The 26,569-nt window shown below is 40.8% G+C and overlaps 1 protein-coding gene across 1 annotated transcript; it reads left to right on the top strand.

The window, feature by feature from the left end:
- Positions 1 to 18: 18 nt before the first annotated feature.
- On the top strand, positions 19 to 22,502 carry LOC119733804. Its single transcript, XM_038207174.1, has 5 exons — positions 19 to 407; positions 8,676 to 8,994; positions 17,115 to 17,410; positions 18,853 to 18,913; positions 19,275 to 22,502. The coding sequence occupies exons 2-5, from the start codon at positions 8,835 to 8,837 to the stop codon at positions 21,053 to 21,055; spliced, it is 2,298 nt and encodes a 765-aa protein (XP_038063102.1). The 5' UTR covers positions 19 to 407; positions 8,676 to 8,834; the 3' UTR covers positions 21,056 to 22,502.
- Positions 22,503 to 26,569: the final 4,067 nt, after the last annotated feature.

The raw sequence follows: 26,569 nt of genomic DNA on the forward strand, positions 1-26,569 counted from the left end.
TGGAAACCTGACCAGAATTTTTTTCACAGGTTCCTTGCATAAACTTGTGTCAGTCTTTTACTATCACGGCAATGACGTAAACTGAGTTTTCCGTTGTGTGAAGTGGGGTTCATTTTCCGAAACATAATACTAAAATGATTGCGTACAAGTTTATTATTGAGGGGATTTTTTGTGTGTGCTTTATTGTTAAATTTGGCAGAAGTCGTCTGCGCGTTGTTTGTACGTGTTGTGGGCCGGGTTACTCGCTGGCGGGCCGCTCGTTCGACCTGCCTTTTGTGCCACCGCTCACTTTTCTGTCGGTGTCACTTCAGTGATGACAAAAAACACCGAGACTGCTGATGGCGTTGCTGACTGACTGATGAGTTCAACATAGTTCAACCATAGAGCAACTTTCATTCACAATAAAGGTACGAAACGATGTCGATGCGATGGTTGAGTGAGTGAGTGAGGTCACTCAATCTCAAGACTCAAGTTGAGCATGTTGAGCCCTTGACCCTTGAACGTGGCTTGTACAACGCCACGTTCACGGGTCTAGTTGAGCCCTGGCCTTGTTCGGCGCAGATTTGGAACTTGCGCAAATTTATTGTCATTATTCCTTCTGTTCAAGAGTACATTATCTTAGGTCATGTATGTCATTTTTGTCAACACTGACTGCGCTTGCTTAGGACAATAAATTTGCGTGTGGTCCAAACTTGCGTTGAACATCGTTACTGTATGTTTAATAATGTTGGCCTATGACTTACATTTTTATTTACGTAGCCGCTATCGTTAGGCAGCTGTAATGTAACACCATTCATGCCATTTTCAACTGCCAATTTTTACGGCACTACAAAGTACAAACACGATTGCAAAGAAACGTGTATATCATTCATAATTCATATTTATAACTTAATATAACTGCCCTTCCAAGCAGGCTGCTTTGATTTGGTATTTTGATTGGTTAAACGTAATGTGTGACTACCATGCAGAAGGTCCCGGAATCAAATCTGCACTTTGTCAACTTTTTTGTCTTTTTTGTTCAAGAAAGATCTTATACAATAGGCCTATATTTTCTGTATCAAATTTTGTTTTTCATTGAAGTAGGCCTATTGTTTTTCTTGGTTACAAGAGACGAAGATCCTGACATTGATTATTATCAGGTCAGGAAACCAGACGGTCGACTGACGACCGTCATATTAAACGATAGCCACTGTGTCACTCTAATTGTAGGCCTAAAGCAAACCAAAGAGAGTTTTCGTCCAATATAGGCATAATCGACGTGTTTGTTATGATTTATGCCAGTATTCGTGGATTCGTCCATAGTGAGCATGTGTGAGTCGGTTAGAACAGCCATAGGTTACTCCCAAAACTTAGGAAATTCAGGGTATTCCTTAATTGCTCCTTGTTTCCTTTGTAAAATTGTGATATCCAAAGTGTAAACATTATTATTCCGTAAGCCGTTTCGGGGATACCGCCATCTTGCTTGAAATCGTGATTGCGCAATAGCCTCGGGGGGCACACGTGACCCACGCTGAAAATCAGTAACTTAAAAGGCATGGGGAGGTCAGACCAGTTCTGAAAAATCTATCTTTTTTTCCATGAAAAGAACACAATTTCGGATACAATTATTTCGGAAAAAAATATTTAAAAAAATATCACATGCAAAGGCACCAAGCTCGAAAAAGGAAAATATTATTTATCGCGAAAAAGTAGAGCTCTATCTTGTCTTGTCTTGATGAATACTGCACCAACACCCCTTCTCAGGGGTCACACGGTTAGCTTTGATTAACGACGACAGAGGCTTTGTGTTAGCAACCATATGGCCGTGAGGGCCAAGACCAGATGAACAAGTACACCAACCTAGTCAGGCTGTCTGGCCTAGACCGTTGACAAAGTACACATGTGTCGTCCTTATCCATTGTGCTCTGTAAATGTCAACAAAAAGTGGTATTTGTTGAGTAAACCCATTTTGCAAGGATTTTGTTTTGAACCTTGAAAGTCCATTTTTTTATTGGACAGCACTAACAGTTGCCCATATCATCCACCAAACATGTGAAACCACTGGAGTGTGACTTTACAAATTACCCTTCAACCACAACAATACAAAACGATACTGCAGTAGGTATTCACTACACACAGCACAGTGTGCTTACAAGTACAAGTTTGTATGTATGTACTATTTCATTATTCATACGGATACATGTGGGTTCAGATCTAGATACATTGTAAATGTACAAAGGTCCATTTTAAAGATATATAGTCCATCATTTGTAATTTGTGCATTTTGTTCGTTTGAAGCAACAAAAGTGTTCAAAATCTAATGAAGGATACTGAACAACTAACCTGATGAAGTTTCAGCTCAGCTTCAGCTGTATATTCCGAGAAAAACAGCATTCTAGGATCTCGATTTCAAATCAAAAGTTGATGAATCATGTTTTGAATTTTTTTGAATTGCAGCTATACGCGATGTCGCACACTGATCCGACGAATTATAGCAACTGCGTGGACCTGTGCGTCGTGCAAATGCTTGCGCGCGCTGCGCCGAATAACAAAACGAACTACTAATTTAAATTTTCCTACGGTGCGTCTTAAGACGCACCGTTGGAGAGGCCTTCTTTCGTTGATTACTTCAAAATGATGGCTTGCCAGAAAGATTAATTTCACAGGGAGTTTAGTCTACTTACTATCTTTCAACCAAGTTTGTTTTTCAACAATAATATGCCAGTTACTTTTTCGGATGGCTGCAAATGATGGACTATAGCTTTAAGCAAGAATCCCAAACCATTCAACCCTAACCGCCCTGAATCCTTCAAAATCCTCTTTGCCAGGAATTTGGAGGATTGAGGTTGCGTGGCAAAAGTGCGTTTACTGATTTCGTAGGATGCACTTTGTCCAGTCTTGGGCCGGATCTTGTGTTGTTTTTGCTCAGCCATGCATAAATATAGGCCTGGATTATGCTTGAAATCCTCCGTACTGCTCCAGGATGTCACTGGCCAAGCCTCAACAGATTGACAGTCACTGCCGCAGGATTTTGCAGGATTCAGGCAGTGGTCACCCCTCCACGGACCATATTCAAGAATAGTCAGGTTGCATACGGTTGGAATCGTGACCGATTGGTCCAAAGCACTAAACTTGGCAGATATATTCTTATGGCCCCAGAGAAGATATTTAGAAGGGGTGACACCAGAAATTCATTTGGGAAGGGTGCCTAATTTGCATAAAGCGTTAATCCCTGCCGTGTAATATATTTATTCCCATATTTGGTTAGATGTTAATTTTTTTATTTTTTGAAAAGTATATTTTGGGGATTTTACTTACATATCCTTACTTAAATAACATTTTTTAAAGCATATCAGAGACTTGAAGATTTTGAGGACATAATAAAGATCCAAAATGGCTGCCATTATACCCAAAAGTTGCGCGCATTTCCTTTTCCCTCTTATATCACCAAGTAGTCTTGCCAAACCTCAGTATTGATGAGCTTCAAATTCACAAAGATACTTACTGGCACAGTTACCCCAACAAAAATAAATGGGAAATCATGTGAAAAATTATATCATCTTGATATTTAGCCCACAAAAACAAAGAGAGGGGAAATGAGGTGTCCGTAAATAGGGCTAAACATTAGGCGAAGCCTGCCTAACGTGAGGGACTTGATCGTTTTTGTTTTCTGGGTTAAATATCACAATTTTATCATTGTTCACATGATTTTCCATGAAGTTTTAATCGAGTTACTGTGCCAGTAAGCAACTTGGTGAATTTGAAGCTCATCAATACTAAGGTTTGGTAAGACAACTTGATGATATCTGGAGACAAGATAAATGCGGGCAACTTTTGTGGTATAATAGTAGCCATTTTGGATAGTTACTTTGTCCTCATAATTATTCAGTCAGTCTTAAATGCTTTAGAAAATGTTAGTGAAGTAAGGATGTGTAAGTGGAATCACCAAAATATACTTTTCAAAAAATAAAATAATTAAAAATATACTCAAATATGGGAGTAAATATATTACACGGAAGGGATAAATGATTTATGCAAATTAGGCACCCTTCCCGAAAGAATTTCAGGTGTCACCCCTTCTAAATATCTTCTCTAAGGCTATAACAATATATCTGCCAAGTTTGGTGCTTTGGACCAGTCGGTCACGATCTTGTCAAAAATTAGGCCTAAGCCACCTGACTAGAAATAATGGAGGAATTTGCAGGATTGAGGCTATTCTATTTTTCCATGAGGCCAATTAGAGGATTTGCAGGATTGAGGCTACATCCTAGCAAAAAAGCCTAGGGAATTAGGGTTAAGAGTAAGGATCTAGGCCTGGGATGGCACCTTTTTTTCTTTTGTTAGCCTCGTCTAGGTCGAGACCTTGGATTTCTTTATATTTAAGTTGTACCCAATCGCCCAATTGTCAATCAAACTACACTGGGGCCTGAATTCACTTGAAATCGACCTCCAATCTTTGAATGGCCAGAACCAGACATAGGCCTACAGGTACACAATACAATAAACAATACGATAAACAATACAATAAACAATACAATACATGCATACTATAGTGTATAGTACAGTACAGTGTACAAATTGTATTACTCTTTAAAAAGAGTGTGTTTACAAAAGGTTGGTTGTATACCGGGTGAGTAAAAAAAAAAAGGAAACCCAAATGATTCACCCCTATTTTGTAAAGAAGGTCTGCATGCAGCGCTTTTCAGATATGAAAGCCCGATTAATAATCTTTCCTTTAGTACAAGAATCATTCAAACCACTCATGTACTTTTTCAGTTATGGAATTTTGAACACAAACACCGTTTAAAAATTATGTCCACAGATCACATAAAAGGTACTGGTACATGATATTTCAGTAAGATGAAACCTTGTAGTATCATGGAAATAATCCCATAAGTCTGTGGGTAGCCAAGTAGAAGGCAGGGCGAGACTATAACTAAGTGACATTATAATGCATGTTGTTTTAACATTGGAAGCAGACGGTGTTGAAATAAAGGTTATGATAAGTGCCAGTTATCATGGTTACATGACTGTTATGAGAGTGTTCTGATGTGGTTTTTTTTATATGTGAATTGTTTTCAACTTATTAATTTGTTTCAACTTATCATTTTTTTTTTATCTTCGGCTTCGGCTTTTAAAAATCATCCCTCCATCCTGATATAACTTCAAACTCTTCGCTTAATTAATGCTTTTACTTTGCTTTTACAATACCATTTCAGGGGAGTAATTTCACAGGGTATTTGGTACCATCCCTAACGGTACATGTATCTTTACTTTGAGCGAGAGTTTTCTTATTAATTTAAATCAGTAGTGTTTCCTGGTAAATGCCTATGTTCCTACTTGCCATTAACTGCATTTTGTACAGTACTGTTGTCAGATTTGTTGTTGGAACACAATTAATCTTTATTTACTACTGAAGTTGTAGGTTTCTTGCCAAAAGCCTCTCAATTTCTCCAAGAAAAATGAAGGACAGAGCACAGAATAATGAGGACAGATAGTATAGAGTACCGAAGTGTGACGTCGGCTGTCATTGTTCTAGTTCACTCTGGTTCGCGCGCTGACGTCTTCACACATTTAAGCTTTGCGCGCGGAACAGAATACGCGGCGCACTTCGGTACTCTATACAATTAATAAGACAAACAGCGATCACATTTCTGTCATCAGATACCAAATTGAAATTCTTTTCCAGCTGATTGTAAATGTGATTCTAGAAATATTCCAGAGATGAGAGAAAAGAAAACAGGATCAATGCTGTAACTAATGACTCTATGTACTCTGTACTTTACTGTTCTCCAACATTACCAGTTTTTTTGGATACATTGTTTATGTGATGATTTCAAAACTAATGCCAAATTTCTCCAGCATCTTTTCCTCAAAATCGTCTGGATGCAAAACTTCCACAGCCGATTTGCAGTGAGAAGATTTGTTGTCTTTAGATCAATATGCTTCATCTGCACCTCTGCAGCCGTCCGCAACAGCTGCTGTTGTTAACAAAGACTGAAAGCATTACATTGTATGTCACAACACGTGTGCGCTGGTCTACGCATCCTGCATTCAGAATTAAAGTGCGGTGGTGCATGAGCGTCATTCATTATGTGGCTTTTGTTGTACTGTCTGAGGAAATGTACTGTTTTTAATTTGAAAAAGTGCCAATTGAAAATTCAGTGATGGCAGGTGTACATAATGTATCCTTGTTGTATACAGTAATGTACATGTAGCTCTAAATAGCAGAGATTTTGCCAGATTTTTCCTGATTTCATGATATTTTTGTCAGGATTTTTACTGACTTTTAAAGAATCAGTTTTGAAATCCGGGATTTCTGAGGATTACTTCAAAGATGTTTTTACCTATAAAAAGATTATATAGTATACAAATACTGAATGCTTTGAGTGGTGTAGTAAAAACTAGCCTTACGAGGTGATCCATCGCCGAGGGAAAATAGAATGCTCCATGGATCACCGAGGGAGGCTAGTTTTACCTCACCACGAGATAAAGCATTCAATATTTGTTTTATAACACTTCACCCACAGATTCTGCTTGGTTTTAATATTTTAAATTATTTAAATCTAAACACAGTTGAAATAAACTTTAATTTCAATACAAAATTGGTGGAAAATGTATTTCTCTATTCCAAACTACCCCTTCACGAAATGTTTGAACCCAACTCTGCGGCGCGCTTTCTTTGGAACAAAATGTGCTACGCGCAATGCGCAACACACACACCAGCATGCATTTGCACACAAATACCGCGCCGTGGATATAGTACTTTGGTTGGTAATGGTATAGTACTTTGGTTGCTACGGGTATAGTTCTTTTGGCCGTGCACAGAAAGATAGGAAAAATAGAAAGTATCATGTGACTCGCTCTTGGCCAATCAAGACACAGAATCTGTGGGTGAGGTGTTATAAAAGAAAAGGTTGCAGACTAGTAAATAAACTGCCATATAGCCCAGTGATAAATATGCCCACTTCCAAAATTCAAGACAAAAATACTCAAAAACTCTCCAAGGTGTTTGAGACACACAAATGTACATCAAATTAAAGCGTATTTCATCATCTTTCACTTTCTGTTCACTTCAATTTTTTTTTGGGGGGGGGGGGGTAATCCAGTGACTTTTGGCCAAAAGTTACATCCAAAGATGATCACCCCTAAAAGTAGTCCTGAAGCCCATGGCCCACAACATGCTCTAATAGCAGGAATTTTGAGGGCATGCAGCTGATCATGATATGGCCGGTGTAGGCAGTCTGGGGCAGATTTTTTGCTTACTGAGCCTCTGTTTATTATAGAGACCGTAAGCAGTAAGTAAGCAAAAGCATGCTTAACCCCAGAGGAAAAAGTTGCTTAAATCAGTGACGTAACAATAGAAATCTCCATGCACACGCAACCATTAGCATATCCATGCCATGAAATAGTGCTTAAGCAGCATGATTTTCTGCTAAGCACAACTTTTCTGCTTACTGTTAAGCAGCGTCATGAACTTGGGTCCTGGTGTGCAACCAAAAGAAATGGGTATTTTAAAGGTTGCCTTTTAGGCACAAAATACGAATAGACCCTATGCTGCATGCTCTGACTGAGCCCTCTGCAAAACCTCAAGCCCTCTGCCAATTATTTCATGGAATTTTCATTTTCCCCAAATCTCACCCTCTATGTAAGAGTCCTGTATAAAGTGCTTTCAAATAAACAGCATTCATTTTTGGGTGCAGATATAAACATGATAATCCATCTAGGATCAGTACCACAGGACCCTAGACTAGAAATTTATACTGTGCATGGATTAGCATGCAGTTTTACAAAGTAGCTTATTTACAATTCAATGAAGACTGGATTCTCTTCATCCTTGTATAAGTACATGCAGAGCACTCCTTTTATCGATCACCAGAGGTTCAGGCAGACAAACAACATACACACCGGAATAAATGATCTTGAATGCTTCCAGCTGTGGACATACGGTAGAGTGTATTTGTGTGACAGAAATTTAAGTACAATCACATAGTAAATTATCGTACATGTACAGTGACTCATTGTTGAGTTACTTTGCTTAAAAAAGAAGAGGATGTTTTGTCTCCTCACTCTGTTGGAGATCTCTGTGTGTTCAGAAAAGGTGTATGCAAACGATCATCTTACCTACCCGTGTTAAAATCAACACCGATCCATCATCAGCAGAACAGGGTCCCTTGGAACACGGGTACTTAGGCAAGGCATGCCGGTACCATCCACACTTACACCGGTGTGTGCAAGAATCAGCATAGATTTTGCATTTTCTACCCGGGTAGAGCCTCTTAACAACCAGGGTTTCATGTAGAATGCTGGACTCTTGTAGAAGCCTGTGCCCAATTTCACGGCGCAGCTTAAGCAGAAAAGTTGTGCTTAACCTTAAGCATATATTTCACGGCGTGGATGTGCTAACGGTCGCGCGTGCATGGAGATTTCTGTTGTTACATGTACGTCATTAAGTTAAGCAAGTAAGCGTACCTTTTGCTGTGCTTTTGCTGTGCTTTTGCTTATGGTCTCCATGAAATAGACGGAGGCTCTGTTAGCAGAAAATTGTGTGCCTAGCAGCGCTGTGAAATTGGGCCCAGGTTGGATTCTTTCTAGCGTGAAAGGAGTTCCAGAAGTCGCCTTTGGACCCTGGTCCAACACTGTGAGACAGGCTCTAAGTTGTTAAACTGCATCTCTTCTATCTCTCGATTTTACAGCTCCAGTCCACCCATGCACTGCCAGCATTTCTTCTCACAGATGCCTGAGGGTACTGTGTCCTCACCACTGCATGGATGAGTGAGCGCGGAGTGCCGATCAGCCTGGCCTTAGCGCCCTAGGGAGGTCTCCCCTTGGCCCCTTCCCCTCACCCCCTCCCCATGGATCGCCAGACTCAGTCCGTCGCGTTGGAGAAGCAGCACGTGCACGATGTCTACGAGCGGATCGCCCCGCACTTCAGCGACGCGCGGTACAAGGCCTGGCCCCGGGTGAAGGAGTTCCTGCTGAGCTTGGAGCCGGGCAGCATCGTGGCCGATGTCGGTAAGTAACACAACCTGCAAACCATTTTCAAGTGATCAGGAACATTGGGATTAACCCAATGGGCCCCACGTGTGAATAATGGATGATGCTTTGGACCACTGTCGAGAGTGGGACACACGGTGTGCGCATACTGGTGTGAAGTACGCACAACTTACTTGTATTTTATTCTGAAAGTGCACAAAACTGTAACATCTTTTGTGAGCATCAGGTGCTAATTTCACGGCTGCTAAGCAATAAAATTCCCTTAGCACAACACAATCTTGCTTATAAAAGCAGGTTACCAGCCAAAAACAAGTGCACGTATATTGCTCGTGATTAGTATTCAGCTGTTGTTTGCTAAGCATGAAAATCACATGGAATTTGGCTGATAACCTGCTTTTATAAGCCAGAATTTTTTTGTGCTAAGCAAATTTCTGTGCTAAGCAGCGCCATGAAAATGGGCCCAGGCGCAGTCGCAAATGCCTTCAAATGTCCCTCCCTGTGGTCTCATTCAACTTTCCCATGTTAAAGGGGCACTAGGTCCTGAAATCCCGAAAATGTTGTGTTTTGGATTGTTAGCCTATTTCAAACATCTGGTTGAAAGGAAACCAACCTAATGTCTTACCGTTCCCGAGAAAAAACCTGCTTGTTTACATCGGACATGACAGAGTACGAATACGTTTTTTCGTGTCGTTCTCATGTACGCTACGCGTTGTGTGTCTCGGGAACAGCGCGCGGTGACCAATCACCAATGCAAAAAATTGTGGTTTCTTCAACGTCCGCAAAAGGCGAACACTTTACGCATACGAATGAAATCACAACTAGCATCCAAACAGCTCGAATTTTATGGGGTCGCAAAAGTGGACCCCGAAATTCGCATGCATAATACAGGAATAACACAAAAACGCCCAGTTTGAAAGGATAGTTGTGAGGATATTTATATCCTACTTTTAAATGTTATTTCCGATTATCATCATCTCGTTCAAAGCACGTTTTGTAGCCCAATTGGGCTGTTCCGGGACCTAGTGTCCCTTTAAACGTTGAGAAGGTACAATGTACAGTGTGCGTGTGCATGGAATCCCAATCACTGACCCTTCCTCTCTTTGTGCATGTTTTGTTAGAAACCTTCCTGCATCCTCAAAAATCCTCCACTGAACAGGAGATCAATGGCACATTCTCTCAAAAGTGCTCCTTTAAAAGTAGCACATAGGCGTACCGGTACATGTACAAATGTACGTACATGTACATGTATGTAGCTCTGTAATTCTAGGAGTTCATGCAGATTTTCATTCAGTCTCATAATAATGTATGTGTCTTGTAAGACCAATATATACAATGTGTTTGACTGGAACACATTGGAACCTCTAGAAGACAACTTACATACATCATGGAGTATCGAGCAATTGCCTGGATTTGTTTACATGTAGTATCAACAGGGTTGCCTGATTTAAATCACGTTGATTTAAATTTTTAAAATCTGATTAAAATCAAATAAATCCGATATTTTAAAAAAAGAAGATTTTTAAACAATACAAAAAAATCACCAAGCTTGAGTAGGTATTAAGTGATTGCCTGGACTTGTTTTTCTCCAAATGATATCACATCAAACATTGTTTTTGCCTTACAGAAAAATCAAAGCTTCACAAACACAGAGTACATAGACCATTCCCAGCACGCTATCACTGTACACTCACGGCCCCTTTCAATGGCGTAAGCATTGTGTCAGCTGTTGTTCCAGGTAATCCCTCATGAGGAAGTTGCTTTGTACAATGGCCAGCACAATGCTGAAGAAGGCCTCGGTGAATAACACACTCAGAATGGTCCATACACAATGAATTACTGTATCCATTCGACCATAATATAAGGTTACAGTTTCAACATAAAGATGTGACAATGCGGAAGCTGCTTTTCAAAAAGGCCTTAAAAAGTCTGAGATTTATTTTGAAAAGCTCCGGGAAAAAAAAGATCGTTTCCTGCACTCTAACTAGTATAATACGTTTATTATCATTTCAAGAAGTCGCGGCGTCGGATTTCCTTCTCAATTACAGGAGCTCATTCAGTCGGGCGCTTCCTCTTTCAACATCCTTGTGTCCAAATGCTGCAAAATCTAGGCTGATGATAACGTCTCAAAGAAGCTTTTCATAGGCCTACATAACTTGGCCATCGGAAATCTCATCGGAGCAGAAGACTCTTTTCTGTCATCATTCTAAATCCTCTTCAGCGGTTTGCACTTCTTAGAATCATTTGGGGAGAGTGGGGGGGGGGGGGGGTGGAGAGGGGGGTAGCGTGCTTCAACTTTATTGGATTTCTGCTCTGTCCGTGTTAATACACAAATATAACCGACACCGAGAGGACCTTGTATTTCATAAAGCCTGTCTTCTCCCCTAGGGGTTGGATTCTAGGTGCTCATTTCAGCGGTTTTGTGGGAAATTGCTTTCCGAGGAAGTGGGCCGTGTTTAGTTACAAAATATTGAACAGCACAAAAATGTTGTCATTCGAAATGTACGTTGCAGTTTTCCACAGGAATTGAACATTGTAATGCTTGAAATCAGCTGTAAATGTACATTACACAAATGTATGCATACATGTACCAGTACAACATGTACAATGTTCAATCTCATAACAATTTCACCTTAATGGCAGTTTTTCCCTTAGAAATTTCCTGTGAGGAAAAATCACTTCTAGCAATTTTTTAGTCATATCGAAATATCTAAATTTTCAATACTGAGGAATGATATTGAAAATATGTCAGATTATCGTCAAAATGAATCTCCCTTTTGTGCTTTTAGTTTTACTTTGTGTTTAACGTAATAGAATAAACCTCGGCGGCAACTTGTGCTTGTGACTCAAAATAAACACATCGCGAAATGCCAAGCGGCATCGCTTTGTGCGCTGCCTTCGCTGGAATTCACATTCTCCCCTTAAGTAAAACCTCAAAAGAAACCGCCAGTTCTTGACGAACTGTCAGTGCTGAGATTTGTTTTAAGAAGTTTGAGCAATATGCTCCAAAAAAAACAGTGGAAAATTGGGACTTCAGGTTTTTTCTGGTTTTTGGGGTTTTTTTTTTAACTCAAAGTGTCATTATGGTCTTTAACTTTACATGGGATAATCGATATTGAATATTCTCGATATTGGATTTCTGATAATAATTATTGAAAATTCTGATATCAACGGTGCTTAGTTAATATACTCGTGTTGTACAAACATACCCGGTATGTGTACAGACACTCTTGTTTTACTATATTCTCGAGGACAATGCTTTGTGTTTCCCTTTGTCCCTGTAATATAACACTCTCCCATAGACTAAGCACTCAAACTTACTACAGAGGACCATTTCAAACAAAAGACCCAACTCCCGAGGACTGAAAGGATCTGTTGTTCTCCCTTTGTGTGTCGGTCCTCGGGGGTTATGTAGAACACGTACATGTACCGGTACATGTATGCAAAGAGCAATTGGTGCGTGGCACAGGTACACATACACGTTGGAGTTACATGCACCCTTTAATAAAAAGTACATGACCAAAATGTTTTTCCTTACCATGTATTATTATTAATTCGCTCAGTTCTACGTTATAGTAAACAGGTTATTACAGTCATCCGGCTCGCCCCCGCCAAGGCTTTAATCTGAAACCCTACGAGGCGAAGGCTTTAATGAATCCTGAAAGCAAGATGTGTACTAACCGACCCTAGAAACCTAATAAGAAGGGAAGAAAAAAAATCAATTTGTTCTTAGCAGGGGAGCAAGAGACAACATCGCCGGTACGTAATTTTCTTCTCAGCATCCTTGGGATGCTTCCAAACACCTTGGGCCGCAGACGAGATAATTAATCGTTGTCACAGCAACTGCATCCTGTATCTCTGCGCCGTTCGTAAGCTTTCGCTGCTGCCCTCGTCATTAGATGATACCTCATTTCCGGCAGATCTGTTTTCCCCCTTCAGGGAAAAGGGTTGGGGGGGGTGGGTATACATGTAGGGCCTCCTTGCATGCGTGCGTGTGATTTTGTCGTATCTGTTTACGCAAGAAACGGAACCCAGTCTACATGCATGTACACGTACTAGGTCTCTCTCGTTGTCCCTGTGTATTTGCAGTGATATCCCCCCCCCCCCCACAATGTAAGTGATTTTTCTCGTTTGAGTTGCTTGTGCTGATTGAGTCTGTGATTGAATCCGTCCTGGCTTATCAGATTTGTTCACCTTCAAGGAAAAATGAGTTTTTTTTTCCTTTCGTGGAAAGCAATCCATACAATGTAGTTATGTATCATTATTTTTTTAATAGTACGCACACATGTAGACGTATGGCAGATGCCAGACTGTACATGTGTATACAATGTAGATCTACATGTATGTATTCAGTGTACATACTTGCATACATTACATAACTGCATAGCACTGGTCTGCACTTTCGTTTCTGGTGATTAGTTTTAATGAGTCTTGTGTTATTTGATTAATACTCGCGAAGTACTATTGTGGCAGACATTATCACAAGTGTTACTACTGGTAATAACGTTTACAAGCGTCAAGGTTTTAATGATTTGTTTTTTTCATCGACAGTCTGCTAGTGTGATAGCTATTGATTCGCACTGCATTTTAACACCGATCCTACACACAAGGATTAACGACTCGGCCAAACGCCTGATTAGACGCCTGATAACGGCCTGCACAGGTGGGAATACCATGAACACTTGTCATCAAAGACCCCTGCGCCTGGCGGCTTTCAGATTTGGCTCTGCACCCGATCTGGTGTCGAAGTCAGTCAAGCCAGCTAATTATATTTTTGAATATTCATGATCCTACGCTTTTTGCCTTTATTGTTGAATTCTGATAAGTGATAACTACATAACCATGTTAATGCCGAGCACAATATCTTTAGATTTAAAATAAACCATGAAATGTCGCATTGTTTCAATCGGTTCGGGACCACATCTCTCTAAAACTTTTTAATGAAAGCCTAATTAAAAACATGATTTGGGTAAACGGTGTTCTCCTCAGAAAAGGTGTCACATTTGACGTTTATTTCCTGGGTATGTACTTCATCTTTGACGACAACAACTGCACAATACCATCTGCCCAAAGCCAAGAGTACTGGACATATATGGGCCTACATACAAAATGTACAGATTTTGTGGAGTGCTGTGGCCTCGTGGTTAAGGGCACTGATTCGTGGTCTGCGGGTGAAGCCGCAGGTTGTGGGTTCGAGTCCTGGCGGGGTCATGGTGCGTGTGCCCTTGGGCAAGGCACTTTGTCACTCATTGCTTCTCTCTACCCAGGAGTAAATGGGTACCTACATTGTATTTGCGGGCAGTGATGGTTATTGTGATTGAATTAGCTTCCTTGTGCCTAACAGGCAGCATCCAGCTGTATACTCCCCAGGGAGCTGAGATGATGTATATGGAATGTTTAATTGGCCCAATGATTAGGGGTAATAATGATGTAAAGCGCTTTGATCTTAGTTAAAAGCGCTATAAGAACCTGTTGTTATTATTATTATTATTATTATTACAGATTACCACCAAAAAGGTAAACAGTTAAACCTGTTTATTCCTGTCCTGGTTGTGTTGTCCAGTTGATTCATCTCTCAAAATAACACAGGATTTTTTAGGTTTGTAAGTTTTCCAGCAGTTGCATGGTGTTGGACATACATTTTGGACAATTCAACGGTGTGCATTTAATTACTTAAAATCGTAAAGTGGATTTTAACTCTAATAAGACATATCTGATGCGCGTAGTTACTAATGACTTAAAAAAGAAGTCATTTATGCAACTTTTTTTGCGGTAGTAGAGATCGGCTCAAGAACACTATGGTGTCAGACTTACTTACTCAGACAAAGTGAAATTTGTGTGTACTTATTAGGCCTAATTTTTCAGTTAAAAGTAACAGCTAAACTGTTGAACATTGGCAGGAGAAAACTTTATTTCAATAAAATACAGATAATAGGCCTAAGTTTCAAAATGATACATTTTTCATTTGTGGCATTTGGATTTTTTTAAGTTTGGCAATGAAGTTTATAATTCTGTGGAATTGCCCATTTTTTGTGGGGTTTTTGTTTTGTTTTAGAAAGCAGATTTTAATAATTTGCGTTGCTCATTAATGTCTCCAATTTCCATGTACATGTATTCATTGTGCAGTACATATGGCAGATCTTGTATGTATATATGCAGCAGCCTTGTTCACCACTGTTCAAGTGAAGCTTGAATAATTTTTAAAAGCATTAACACTGCATTCACTGTTCCTGCATCTACCGGTATGCCCATTACAAAAAAATCAGCTCATCTGGATGAACGATTTCATTAACAAACACGCTCAAGTTTGAAGAATTCTGCCCTGACCCAGACAAACACACACAGCATTTGTTTGTGCTGGCTGGCTGACCATGCTCACTCCCCATAAATATTCGACTTTGGTATGCCCGGGGCAAAAAAAAAAAAAACAACTGTCTGACCAAAATTCATGAAGAAAGAATTGCATCTGTTTGGCCAGCAAATTAAATTTGTGGTGTTATTCAGTTACACCGCATCGCAGTATCACACGTTTTAGTGCATGGCAATTTTTGTGCCAGTAGCATTGAACCCTTTAAAGGTGGGGTACACCATTTGCAAACCAAACAAATTACTGTTAAAAAGCTTTTCTTGGTTTAAAGACACGCACTTCACTCCCTGTGAAATTGTTCCTTCTGGCATGCTGTCATTTTGAAGAAAGCAATAAAAGACTGTCATTTCCAAAGATGTCATTTCCAAAGATGTGTCAAGTGACACACTTTTGGAAATTTCCTCTGGCAGCATGTTGACACAACGCGGATGTGGTTGCTGTTATTATAATTTGCGAGAATTGTCAGTTCAGTGTGTGACATCACGTACTTATGTAGCAACAATCAGCTGAATGAAAATCATTCTCGAAATGTAACGTTAGTTACGGCGTCAACTTATACGTTAGTTACGGTGGCCACTTTATTAGTGAATAAACCTACTTTTCAAGTTTTTTCTGCAAGAAATGGATCTTGACAAGACTACCGGGGTACAAGAAGCCCACAATTGCCTTGTTTGATACTTGCAGAAGATTGCAGCAGTGGAAAGTGGACACCATGTAAAATACCATTATAATCTGAAAAATATTTGGCCTATTGTCTTTTCAATGTTGTTTTCCACTTAAAGGGATGTTTCTCCCAACAAGTTAAGTTTCTCACAACAATTTAAGAGAAAACTAACAGCACGCAGCTTTCATCTTGTTTCAGATCTCTAATGTCCCACTTTTGGTTGGCAATATTGTGAGTGTTGTGACCATGCACAAATGCATTTGAAAAAAACTTGGTGTCTAATTAGGCTATGTTTTGATTTAACTGAACTTGGTGCATATGTTTGATTTTTTGCCATGGGTGCCATGTAAATAGTTTATGACCTTGGCCCATGCTTAGTCCTGAATTATTTAACGATAAAAGACCAGGTCAGTCACTATTAGAATTAATGACCTTACCCGGCCAGTCTCACCTTTATTCCCGGCCAGTCACAGCTGGTCACTAACCATTTAAAAATAAGACAAGAAACACTGCTTTCAAAAGATGTACAGTTCAGTGCACGTAAATACAGAAAATATAATGGAAGGCTACTGGCTGAAAAATTAAAATTCCTGAATCAGAATTTCCCATCCACTGAAGTTCATGTAGGTTTCCAATTTTTTTTTTAAATTTCTCACCATCAGGCTCGTATGGTCTGAGGTGCAGGGGCACTCCTCCTCCACCTCAATATAAAGCCAACATTGATGATGTACCGTAACGTGGCGCGGCCCCTAACATGATGCACTTTGATGTTTTGCCTTGCTATAGCAAAACTCTTACATTGTGTACCTCAAATTTCACAGTAAGTGAAATTTCATCAAGCTCTAAACATTTAAATCTTGAGTTTACGTACCAGCTACAAAGTTCCAGAGAAATTTTATTTTGGCGTGATTTTCCGGTTTAATTTTGAAGTGCAAAATTAACACTTTTGAAATGCCCACAAATATACGAAAATAATTTTCTGACAAACTTGTACTTTGGGTATGTGATTGGAGATAATAATGATTTAAGTCAGATTTTATCAACTTTAAAGAAATTCTTAAATGTTAATGTGGGATTTGGGTTTGTTCACTTTATTGTCTGTCTACGTAGGGTGCGGTAATGGCAAGTATCTGGGAATCAACAAGCAGATCTACAAGGTGGGCTCGGACTGCTGCTCCAGCCTGGTCAGCATCGCCCACCGCGCCGACCACGAGGCCATGGTCTGCGACAACATCCGTCTTCCCTACCGCGACGACAGCTTTGACGCGGTCATCTCCATCGGGGTCATCCACCACTTTGCCACCACGGAGCGCCGGGCCCAGGCCCTGACGGAGCTGGCCAGGATCTGCCGGCCCGGCGGGCAGATCATGATCTACGTCTGGGCGATGGAACAGAAGCTGAGAAAGGTAATAGTTTGTGAGGTTTTGAGGGATAAAAAAGGCTTATCAGTTCTTTCTTCCCCTGTCTCCACTGTCACGCTATTGTCTACCCTAACGATATTGAAATCAACATGGATCAACCTTTACAGGAAGAGTATGTCATTTGTCATTTGTGCATTTTTTTTTTTATTTGAAGCAACAAAATTGCTCATAATCTAAAGAAGGATGCTTATTAAACAAAACGTGATGAAGTTTTAGCTTGGTAAATGCTGTATATTCCGAGAAAACAATATTCTAGGATCTGGATTTCAATTCAGAAGTTGCCGAGTCATGTTTTGAATTGCGCCCGAATTAGCGTCCAGGACATCTTCTCATTCAGCCGATTGCTACGCGATGTCACGCACTGAACCGACAAATTATAGCAAGCGCTTGTGCGTCGTGTCAATGCTTGCGCGCACCCATTCACAGCTTCGCCGAATTAAAAACTAACTTAAATTTCCGAAAATGCCTCTTTAAATGCATCTTGGGAAATTACCTTCTTTTATTGTTTTCTTCAAAATGACAGCATGCCAGAAAGAATAATTTCACAGGGAGTTTAAAGTGCCATTACTATCTTTAAACCAAGAATGCTTTTCAGCATTAATTTTGTCAGGTTTTTTTTGGATAGCTGCAAATGGTATACTCTACCTTTAATAAGTGGAATCAGGTCCCATCGAACATGGGCATGATGGGTAGACAAGGCGAACTGTTCATGCCGGGGTGTACATGTGTCGGCTGTAGTTTTTTTTTGGATTTTCTACCTGGGTAGAGCCTCTCAACCCTGGTCCAGACCAGGATTGGATTTTACTTGCGTAGAACCCCGGAAATTTGGAAAAGGCGGGTTAGATTCTTGCTAATATGAAAAGGGTTTCAGAAAAATCTCGGTGTTGGACCCGGGTCCAACACTGAGATTTTGGATACGTGTGAAAGGACCTCTTGATTCTGTGGGTTTTCTCCAGACATTCTCTCGGTGTTTCCTTCCACATCTAACTGTAATTTCCATCATCTCATCCTTTCCACATTCTACCAAGGGACCCAACTGGGAAGGATTTGATATTCTTGCATGGGCTTTCCAGGTCAAATGCAGTAAAATCCAAGCCCTGTGTTGAGGCAGAGCTTGATATATTACTCACTGGACCAAGACCAGGTCTGGTGAGTTTCAGGTCTAGTGCTTTCTATGGCTGAAATAGACCAGCAGTCAGGCGGTTTTGCACACTACTGATCACCAACAAGTGTCCCGTTCAACAAAGTCGCAAGTTTATATTGACATTGTACAACTAAATTCAAGGTTCCTCTGTACTGCAATTGTTGTCATTCATTTACATGTACCATGTAAAACAGAGCAAAAAAAATGTTCTTCTAAATCACTTGAATGGAATTTTTCAAACAGAAATCTTTGCATTTGCTGATAATTTCTCTTTTTTTCACAGTTTGATGCACAAGATGTGTTGGTCCCGTGGCACTTGCAACCGAGAAAGCTGAAAAACAAAGGCAAGCTTTGATGGTCAAAAACTACAAATTGTCATTTTAACCCTAACCACCCCGAACCCTTCAAAATCCAACTGTTTTGTTTTGTTTGATTATGTTGGAGTGAGGACTGTACTAGTAAACTGACAGTTAACACTATCATAAGTAAGATGCCCTGCTAAATGCAACAATCCAGCACAGCTGAATAGAGAGCACCCTGCAACATGTAAATGAAACCAAATGCAGTGGATTCTTAGGGCCGGATTAAGTGTTCCGTAGGCCCTAGGCACCAGTGATCGGTACGCCTTCGCTCGTTCCCACCCCCCCCCCCCCCAGAAAGAACCATTAACTAAAGCAAAGTTTTAAATATCTTTTCTCCTTACAGAAGACTCAAGAAAATATGCACCTCATCATTTTGTGAGCAGCGGCTCTCCCACCGAGGAAACTTCCAGAAGAAAGCTCCACCAGAAGTCCAAGATGCACTCTGCTGGGAAGGGCATCTCCTCACATCAAGGAAGAGCACCATTCATCCCTCACCAGCACTCTGCCGAGTCCATGAATGGGTCCGGCAAGGCAAGGGCCAACCACAGCAAGGGGCTCCTCAGGACCCAGTCCGATCAGAGTAATGATCAACACAGCTATGCAGAGAAGAACCACTTCAAGAGGTTGCTTCTCCCGAACCGTTCTGCCTCCGTCGACGAGGTCTTCCTGAACATCAGCCGGGAGGAGAACGGCATCTCCTGCCGAGAGGTCTGGATGAATAAAACCAGGAATCTGGGATCTAGCAAACCGGGCCGCGAGATTGCCGGCCAGAGAAAGCGAGTGCTGCCGAGGATGTTCTCGTTTGACGAGAACCTACCCAGAGAGACGGGCGAAGCAGTAGAGGAGACATCCCTGATTGAGAGCCTGGCTTCCACAGCCACTCAGTTACTACGTGCAATATCCAGGCAAAACAGCCTGGACATGGACAGACAGCCACCGGTCAAGGAGTTCCAAGGTAAGGGGGTGGAGATGTCCACATTCAGTAAAAGTCTAGTATTTCGGGAAGAAGAAAAACCCACACCATGCAGTCAAAGAGATAAAGCTGTGAACTCTTGGTGTGATGGTGATATCCGAGGCATGAAGAATGGTTACTCTCAGGGAAATAGCAGAAGTCGAAAAGTTGATGTAAACAGGCATGCGTTGGTAAATGGCGACAAGGCTCAACCACTTAACAGCGACTCGGAGGACAGAAGTGACACCCAGAATGACACCAACAGGGTGCAGCCTTCTGACTATGACGTCAAGACCTTCAACTCAAAGGCCTCTATCCAACTGAAACCCTATTCAAATGCACAGCCCGTCGTAGGAATCAGCTGCCTGACAGCTCAGGGCGAGCTCTACCACAAATCCCGTCCCTCGCATAGTCTCCCTCGCAGGAGCATCAGTAGAGAGCGAGACTCTTCCCTGGACTCTGTCTCCTCCTCTGACGACAGTCTCACTGCCTTCCCCGTGGAGTTGGCGAATCCGGACGCCTGCGACAGAGACCACACAGGCAAAACCTCAACTCATGCACTCCCTGACAATCCGTCCATGAAACCCAGCAAATCACAAGTTTGTAATGGATCCAAGCATACCAATCCAGGTGCCTCAGTCACTGATGGTCAAGTCCACGCTGAGAGTCCAGTTTCATCAGATAGCGAACTGAAGTCCAACAGTACGCTAGCTGAATACGTTCTCCTATCCCAAGATATGACACAGTGCAACGGCTGTGCTTCCACAGTTCCAAAATCCAACTCTACCACTTCCCACAGACATCAACACCCTAAAACAACAGAATCAAGTCCAGCAGAAACAGATAGTGACCACAACTCAGAATCCAAACCGACTAGTAGTGGACCACTCACTGGGGAATGCCAGGATCTTAACTCCTCCACGGATGACAGTTCAACTCCAAATGGTCCTCTGGACGAAGACAAACCTCACCCTACGAGTCCCAAGGTCCGGCCCTCTCCCACCACTAAGGACGACCCCTCGCTGTATCTACGCTACTACCACGTGTTCCGGGAAGGCGAGCTAGCTGACCTCATAGAGGAGCACGTAGACAGTCTCCACATCTTGAGAAGTTACTACGATCACGCCAACTGGTGTGTCATTGCAGAAAAGGTCCAAGTATGGACCATATGAATGGGCAACTTGAGAATCAGGACCTAATACCCTAACCCTCCCAGACCCTTCAAAATCCACTGGTAGGTTTTTGAGAGGACTAATGAAGGTACATGTACATGTAGATCCCAGCCACTGTTACTGTACCTTAAGCCCCAGTCACACGTTTACGGTTTGGAGCTACAAATATCCACGGTTTACCAAGAATCAATCGATCTTGATGAACCATCGAGATTCGTGGAGAAATCGACTTTCTAAGAATGCACTACAGTTTTAGGACGGAAAGCCTCGACTGTCCTACGGTTTCTCTACAAATACACCACGGTTTCCTGCAAATAAAGCGTGGATATCCGTAGTACAACCTTTAATAGCAGAACCCTAGAGCATCCATGCATATCCGTAGGTCATTCATACCAAATTCGTAGAGATTTCTACCATGAATGAGCTATGAATCTCCAAGAATATGTACGAATAGCCACGAATAACACTACGAATCAGTACGGTTGTCCTACAGATATCCCATGGTTGTACTACGGATTGATTTTCATGACGTTTCACCACGCAAGTTTTGAACAGTTTAAAACTTCCGTAGCCCCTCCACGAATACCCAAGGAAGATGACGGATAACCACGGAGGTACTAAGGATGAATACGGTACTCCCAGGGTTTATCACGAATTTCAAACCGTGGAGATCCGTAGCTTCAAGCCGTAATTGTGTGGCTGGGGCTTTACACTTTTAGCCTTTTGAAAATTTAAGTTCAAAGAATGTGCCACTGGGTTCCTCCATCATGGTGGATATTATGGAGGATTTAGGGAAGGCACCTAGACGATTCCCAGGTTTCGTTGCAGTCTCGGCACAAATTTGTTCTGTAGTTGGACCAAATGATACATTCCTCTTTGCAACATTTATACTTGTTGTGAATATCGTTTGCATACAAATTGTATATCCATGTACATTTTGCATTTTGTATGGACTTACCATGTACAGGTCTCCATACAAACAGGTGCATAATTAGTAAATTTGTCTCCAGAAAGTTGGCGATTTTAATAAAGCAGGACCATCTGGTTAACAGAAAAAATCAATTTGGCAGGACCACTTGAGATTTTATCAGGAGAGATTTTCTGCTGATATCTGAAATCTGAACAGTTCCCACTGTATATTACCTCATTTGTATACCATCATTGTTTATTCACTAAGGCTTTTAGTTGGTGACAGATGGTTTATGTTATTGTTCACTGTTAACTAAAATGCTCATTTGAGGAAAAAAAAATTCAGGGTATGTACACGTACAGTACATCAAACTGAAACGTTCACATTATTAAAATAAACAAGGGGAAACTGACTAGGCGCATTTACAGCTCGTCCCAAAATACCCGCAACATTTGTTTGTGAGGCTCTAGCGTCGCCGCGGAAACACGTCCCGCCGTTGTTTTTATATCACTTTAAAGCTTGGAATCTTAAATTTATTCCTGGTAAGTATTGGTTTGATTTTCAAAAGGGTTTTGAAATTATTCGTGATCAAATAAAGACATGTCAAAACAAACTCAACCGATTTCAAGGAAAATCAATATCATGTGCATTTTTTCTAATATGGAAATGCTTCATCATGTTCATGATGTGACGATCTTGTTGCCTTTTACTTTCGGTGCTGCCTTTTCTTTATGATCAAATAAATTCACAACATTGTTCTTCGTTTCAAGTTCAATGTGTTTTGAATATATATCAACTTTTTTTGTGTTTTTGTTACTTCAACAGCTTGTTGACTTGAGTTTGCATCTGATGTTCCGCATCATCAATTTTCCTTGAAATCGGTTGAGTTTGTTTTCAACATGCCTTTATTTGAACATGAATAATTTTAAAACTCTTTAAAATACCAAACCAATACTCGCCAGGGATAAAGTTAAGATTCCAAGCATTAAAATGGTATAAAAATACTGACGGTACATGTTTCCGGGCCGACGCTAGAGCCTCGCAAAAAAAAGTTGCGGGTATTTTGAGACACGCTGTGCAGTATAATAATTATTGCAATTGAGTGGAGTGGGCATTGAACCTTGGACCTCTGGAGGACCACACAGGTGCTCTACCAACCGAGCTATAAGCAGCCCTTTGTTGACGGATCACCAGTTACTCAGTTCCCCTATTTGTACTAAAGTATTTTCTCATGAGTGATCCCCTATTTGCTATCCGCTCCGTTCACAAGTACCCCCTCGCCGGCAAAGAAAGTACAGTTGGGGGTGACCGACCGACGCCATCTTGCCTGACTGCAATTTTGCCACAATGCGCGGCCGTACCACTACGTGTACCTAGTACAAATCCCCTGGTGTACATGCGTCACACACAAGGAACGGTGCACGTCAACCAGCTAAATGTCTCGCCCATGGGACGTCGTTGCTAGGTTGGCGCATGGAGCCCATAAATGTCCTAGGTTTGTAAGCATTGGTAATGTTGCTAGCATCGTGGCTTTGGGCGTGAGCCCTGGCTACATGGCTGATATGGGTTAATGGCTTCGGACTAGCGGCCGTGAACAAAGACATTGACAAACTGGGGGACCGCCAACATAGGGCTTGGATAGCTTAGTCAGTAGAAAGCCGCTACGGTATTCTAGAAGTCATAGGTTCAAACCCCTCTCCAGTCAATGGTCAATTTTATAATTTTGAAATTTCACAATGTGATGCTGGTCGGTACATGCATACTGTCGGCCACTATTTTTTTTTTTATATTTACACGAAATTCTCAATGATATATTTGGTGTGTGATTCGGTGCTATATACTCTCGCGTATCAAGTTTCGAAATGACATCATGTCCGCCCCTCCAGAGTTGATCTGGTTTTTGATAACGCTTTATTTGAAATCATGCAATTTTTGTGTGGCGATCTGAAGTAGTCATTTTTTCCATGCAGCAAGATTTGAGAAATCTTTTAGTATACGTGAGGAGCCCATGAGCTCTGCCCTCCCCCAGTCTGACGATCAGACATGCACGTGTGCAGAGCAACACCACAATGTCTGATGTATCCGTGCATGTTAATTTTATGCAAAGTAACGCTGTGCGCCAGCCAATAGGAGCTGCCTTCAGAAGTTGTGACATCATTTAGAGCAGAAATTCATCCAAAGCTGTTGATTGGTCAATATAGCTGCCATGACTTTTGTCATACAACATCAGGTTACCGAAAACATGATAGAAGGTGCCTGCTGAATGGTCAAAATCTGGAGGTCAAAGGGCAGTGTTGCTTTGCATAATCTGCATGCATACATATCATAGACGCTTGCCATGCAAGTGTCTATTCCATATACCCCCCCCCCCCCCCTTCACTTAAAAAAATGTATACAGACTTTCATTTATTTTTTACTGGAAAAGATTTGATACAATAAACACAGTTGTTCCCAACAAAAGAGGGAAGGAATTGAATTGGCAAAAAATCGGCCAAATACATCAGTCATATATGAAAAGGTTACTGCACACATCCTACATGTACCGCATGTGTAGTGTTTTTTCCCAACCATCAGTTTGTGTGTTCCTATTAGGCCGAATAAAAAAAACAACATGTTTCTCGTCCGGGTTTTCGAAAAAAGGAGGAAACGGGGCTTTTTATTTTTTATTTGTTTCAAGATGGCCGCCATTTAAAAATTTCCTGCAATTGTTGGTGTTTCCACTGTTCAAAGACACTTTTAAAATGAAAGATAAGTTGGACAAAAGAACTGAACATATTTACAGTGTCATTTAGACTTGTATTGGTCTACAATTTATTTTCCGATGAATTTGTGGACTTTTCCGGTGTTTTTTTTACTGCATTTTTCAAAAATAAAAAATAATAAAAAAATCCAGGCGGCCTCCAAAAAGGAAGCGGGCGGGGGCGAGAAACATGTTGTTTTTTTCACTTCGCCTTATCAGACGGAACGCCCTCTGTGTCGAGCCTTAGTCAGTGAATTTGTTTGATTCTATAAAAGTTGGACAAGGTTAAAGTCACTGAACCAATTTACAAAAGATCCCATATCAGATACACAAAAAGAATTACAGGTCATTGCCTTGTAAAAGTACACAAGATGCAATAATGTACATGTAGGTCGGGGTTATAGGGGGTCATAGAACTTCGGGTCAGAACAATTGCATATCAAAGTAGTTCGGGGTGAGCTTCTTCACGAAGCCAACTCCAACTATCTATAGAATATAATGAATTTCTTTTTTAAAAACAACACCACAAAAAACCACCAAAATTTAAACTGCCCTGTGACTGCACAACCAGCCAAAAAGGTATCACTGTGGATGTATTACTGTTTTTGGTAAAACGATCCACCCAAAAAAAAATTGAAAAAAGAAAACTGCCATTTTTATGTACAAATATCCTCTCTAAATAAAATTGATGTCAATGGATATATATTTTTTTTCTGTGTGATGAAAAATCAGAAGTAAAATTGTCAAGCTGGTGAACATCTGCGGCCCATACTTTGTATTTGTGTAAATATTGATTAGACTTGAGTGTGCTGATCTTTATGCATCGTTTATGCAAACCAACCTATGTGTATTTGGTTTTTTTTACCTTTTGTATAAAAACGCTGACAGTGATGTTTTTGAAGACCTTTTTTGCCTTTCTCAACTTTTGACGAAAAGCAATATCGATCCACTTCTTAGGGTGTACAAAACTGTATTTTGGGTACCAAAAGGCGTTATGTCTATTACGAGAAATGGTGCTGGAAAGGACTGACACAATGTCTTCACCTGTACATATTTTGTTGAGACCACACTACTGTGATAATAGACCATTATCACGTTGCGGCACAAAATGGGTTTCTTAGCTTTGCCGTTATTCAAACATATCTTTGGATTTACAGAAGTAATCTCAATGAAACAAACGGTATTCTCAAGCTAAATCTATTACCTTGAAGATGGTGTAAACATTTTGGTTGTAAATTAGCAAAAATGGAGGGTTTACATGCACCAATTTTTTTCAGGACGCCGTGTATATGATTGCCTCACACACATTTGTACATCATTGTAATGACTGTGATCATCAGTGCTTCACTGCGCACAAATTTGTGAAAAAAAATGCCATGTGCATTTTGATCGTGAACAATCAAGTCAGTTCCTGCACGAACAAAAAAGCAATCTAAATGCAATGCTTGATCGCTTATGGGAATTCTGATGTGGTATTGAGGATGGTCCAAATATTGTCTTATATTGGAATCAGATTTAGTTCTACTGAGAAACTACCGGTAGGCCTACAGTAGGAGGGAAAACACATTTGTCTCCCGTATATGCCTTGTTTCCATGGTAATATTTTCTCTCCTGGGATGACTGGCATTGTTTTTACATGCTGAGGATCACATTGATGAGGAAGTTATAGAAATCGGTTTGAATATTTTTTTTATTTTCCAGGAGGTATTTTGTAAAACTCGTTCTTGTGATGGTTGATGCTTCAGCGAGGCTGTTTGTCTGAAGTAAGTAAGGCTGGTGTAGTGTGAAACTTAGACTCCATGGAATACAGACTCATTGATTGCATTGCACATGCCTTCTAAAGTGGACATACAGTCATTAGAAC

This window comes from Patiria miniata, unplaced genomic scaffold (genome assembly GCF_015706575.1).
Source record: "Patiria miniata isolate m_02_andy unplaced genomic scaffold, ASM1570657v1 HiC_scaffold_26, whole genome shotgun sequence".
Taxonomy (NCBI): Eukaryota; Metazoa; Echinodermata; class Asteroidea; order Valvatida; family Asterinidae; genus Patiria; species Patiria miniata.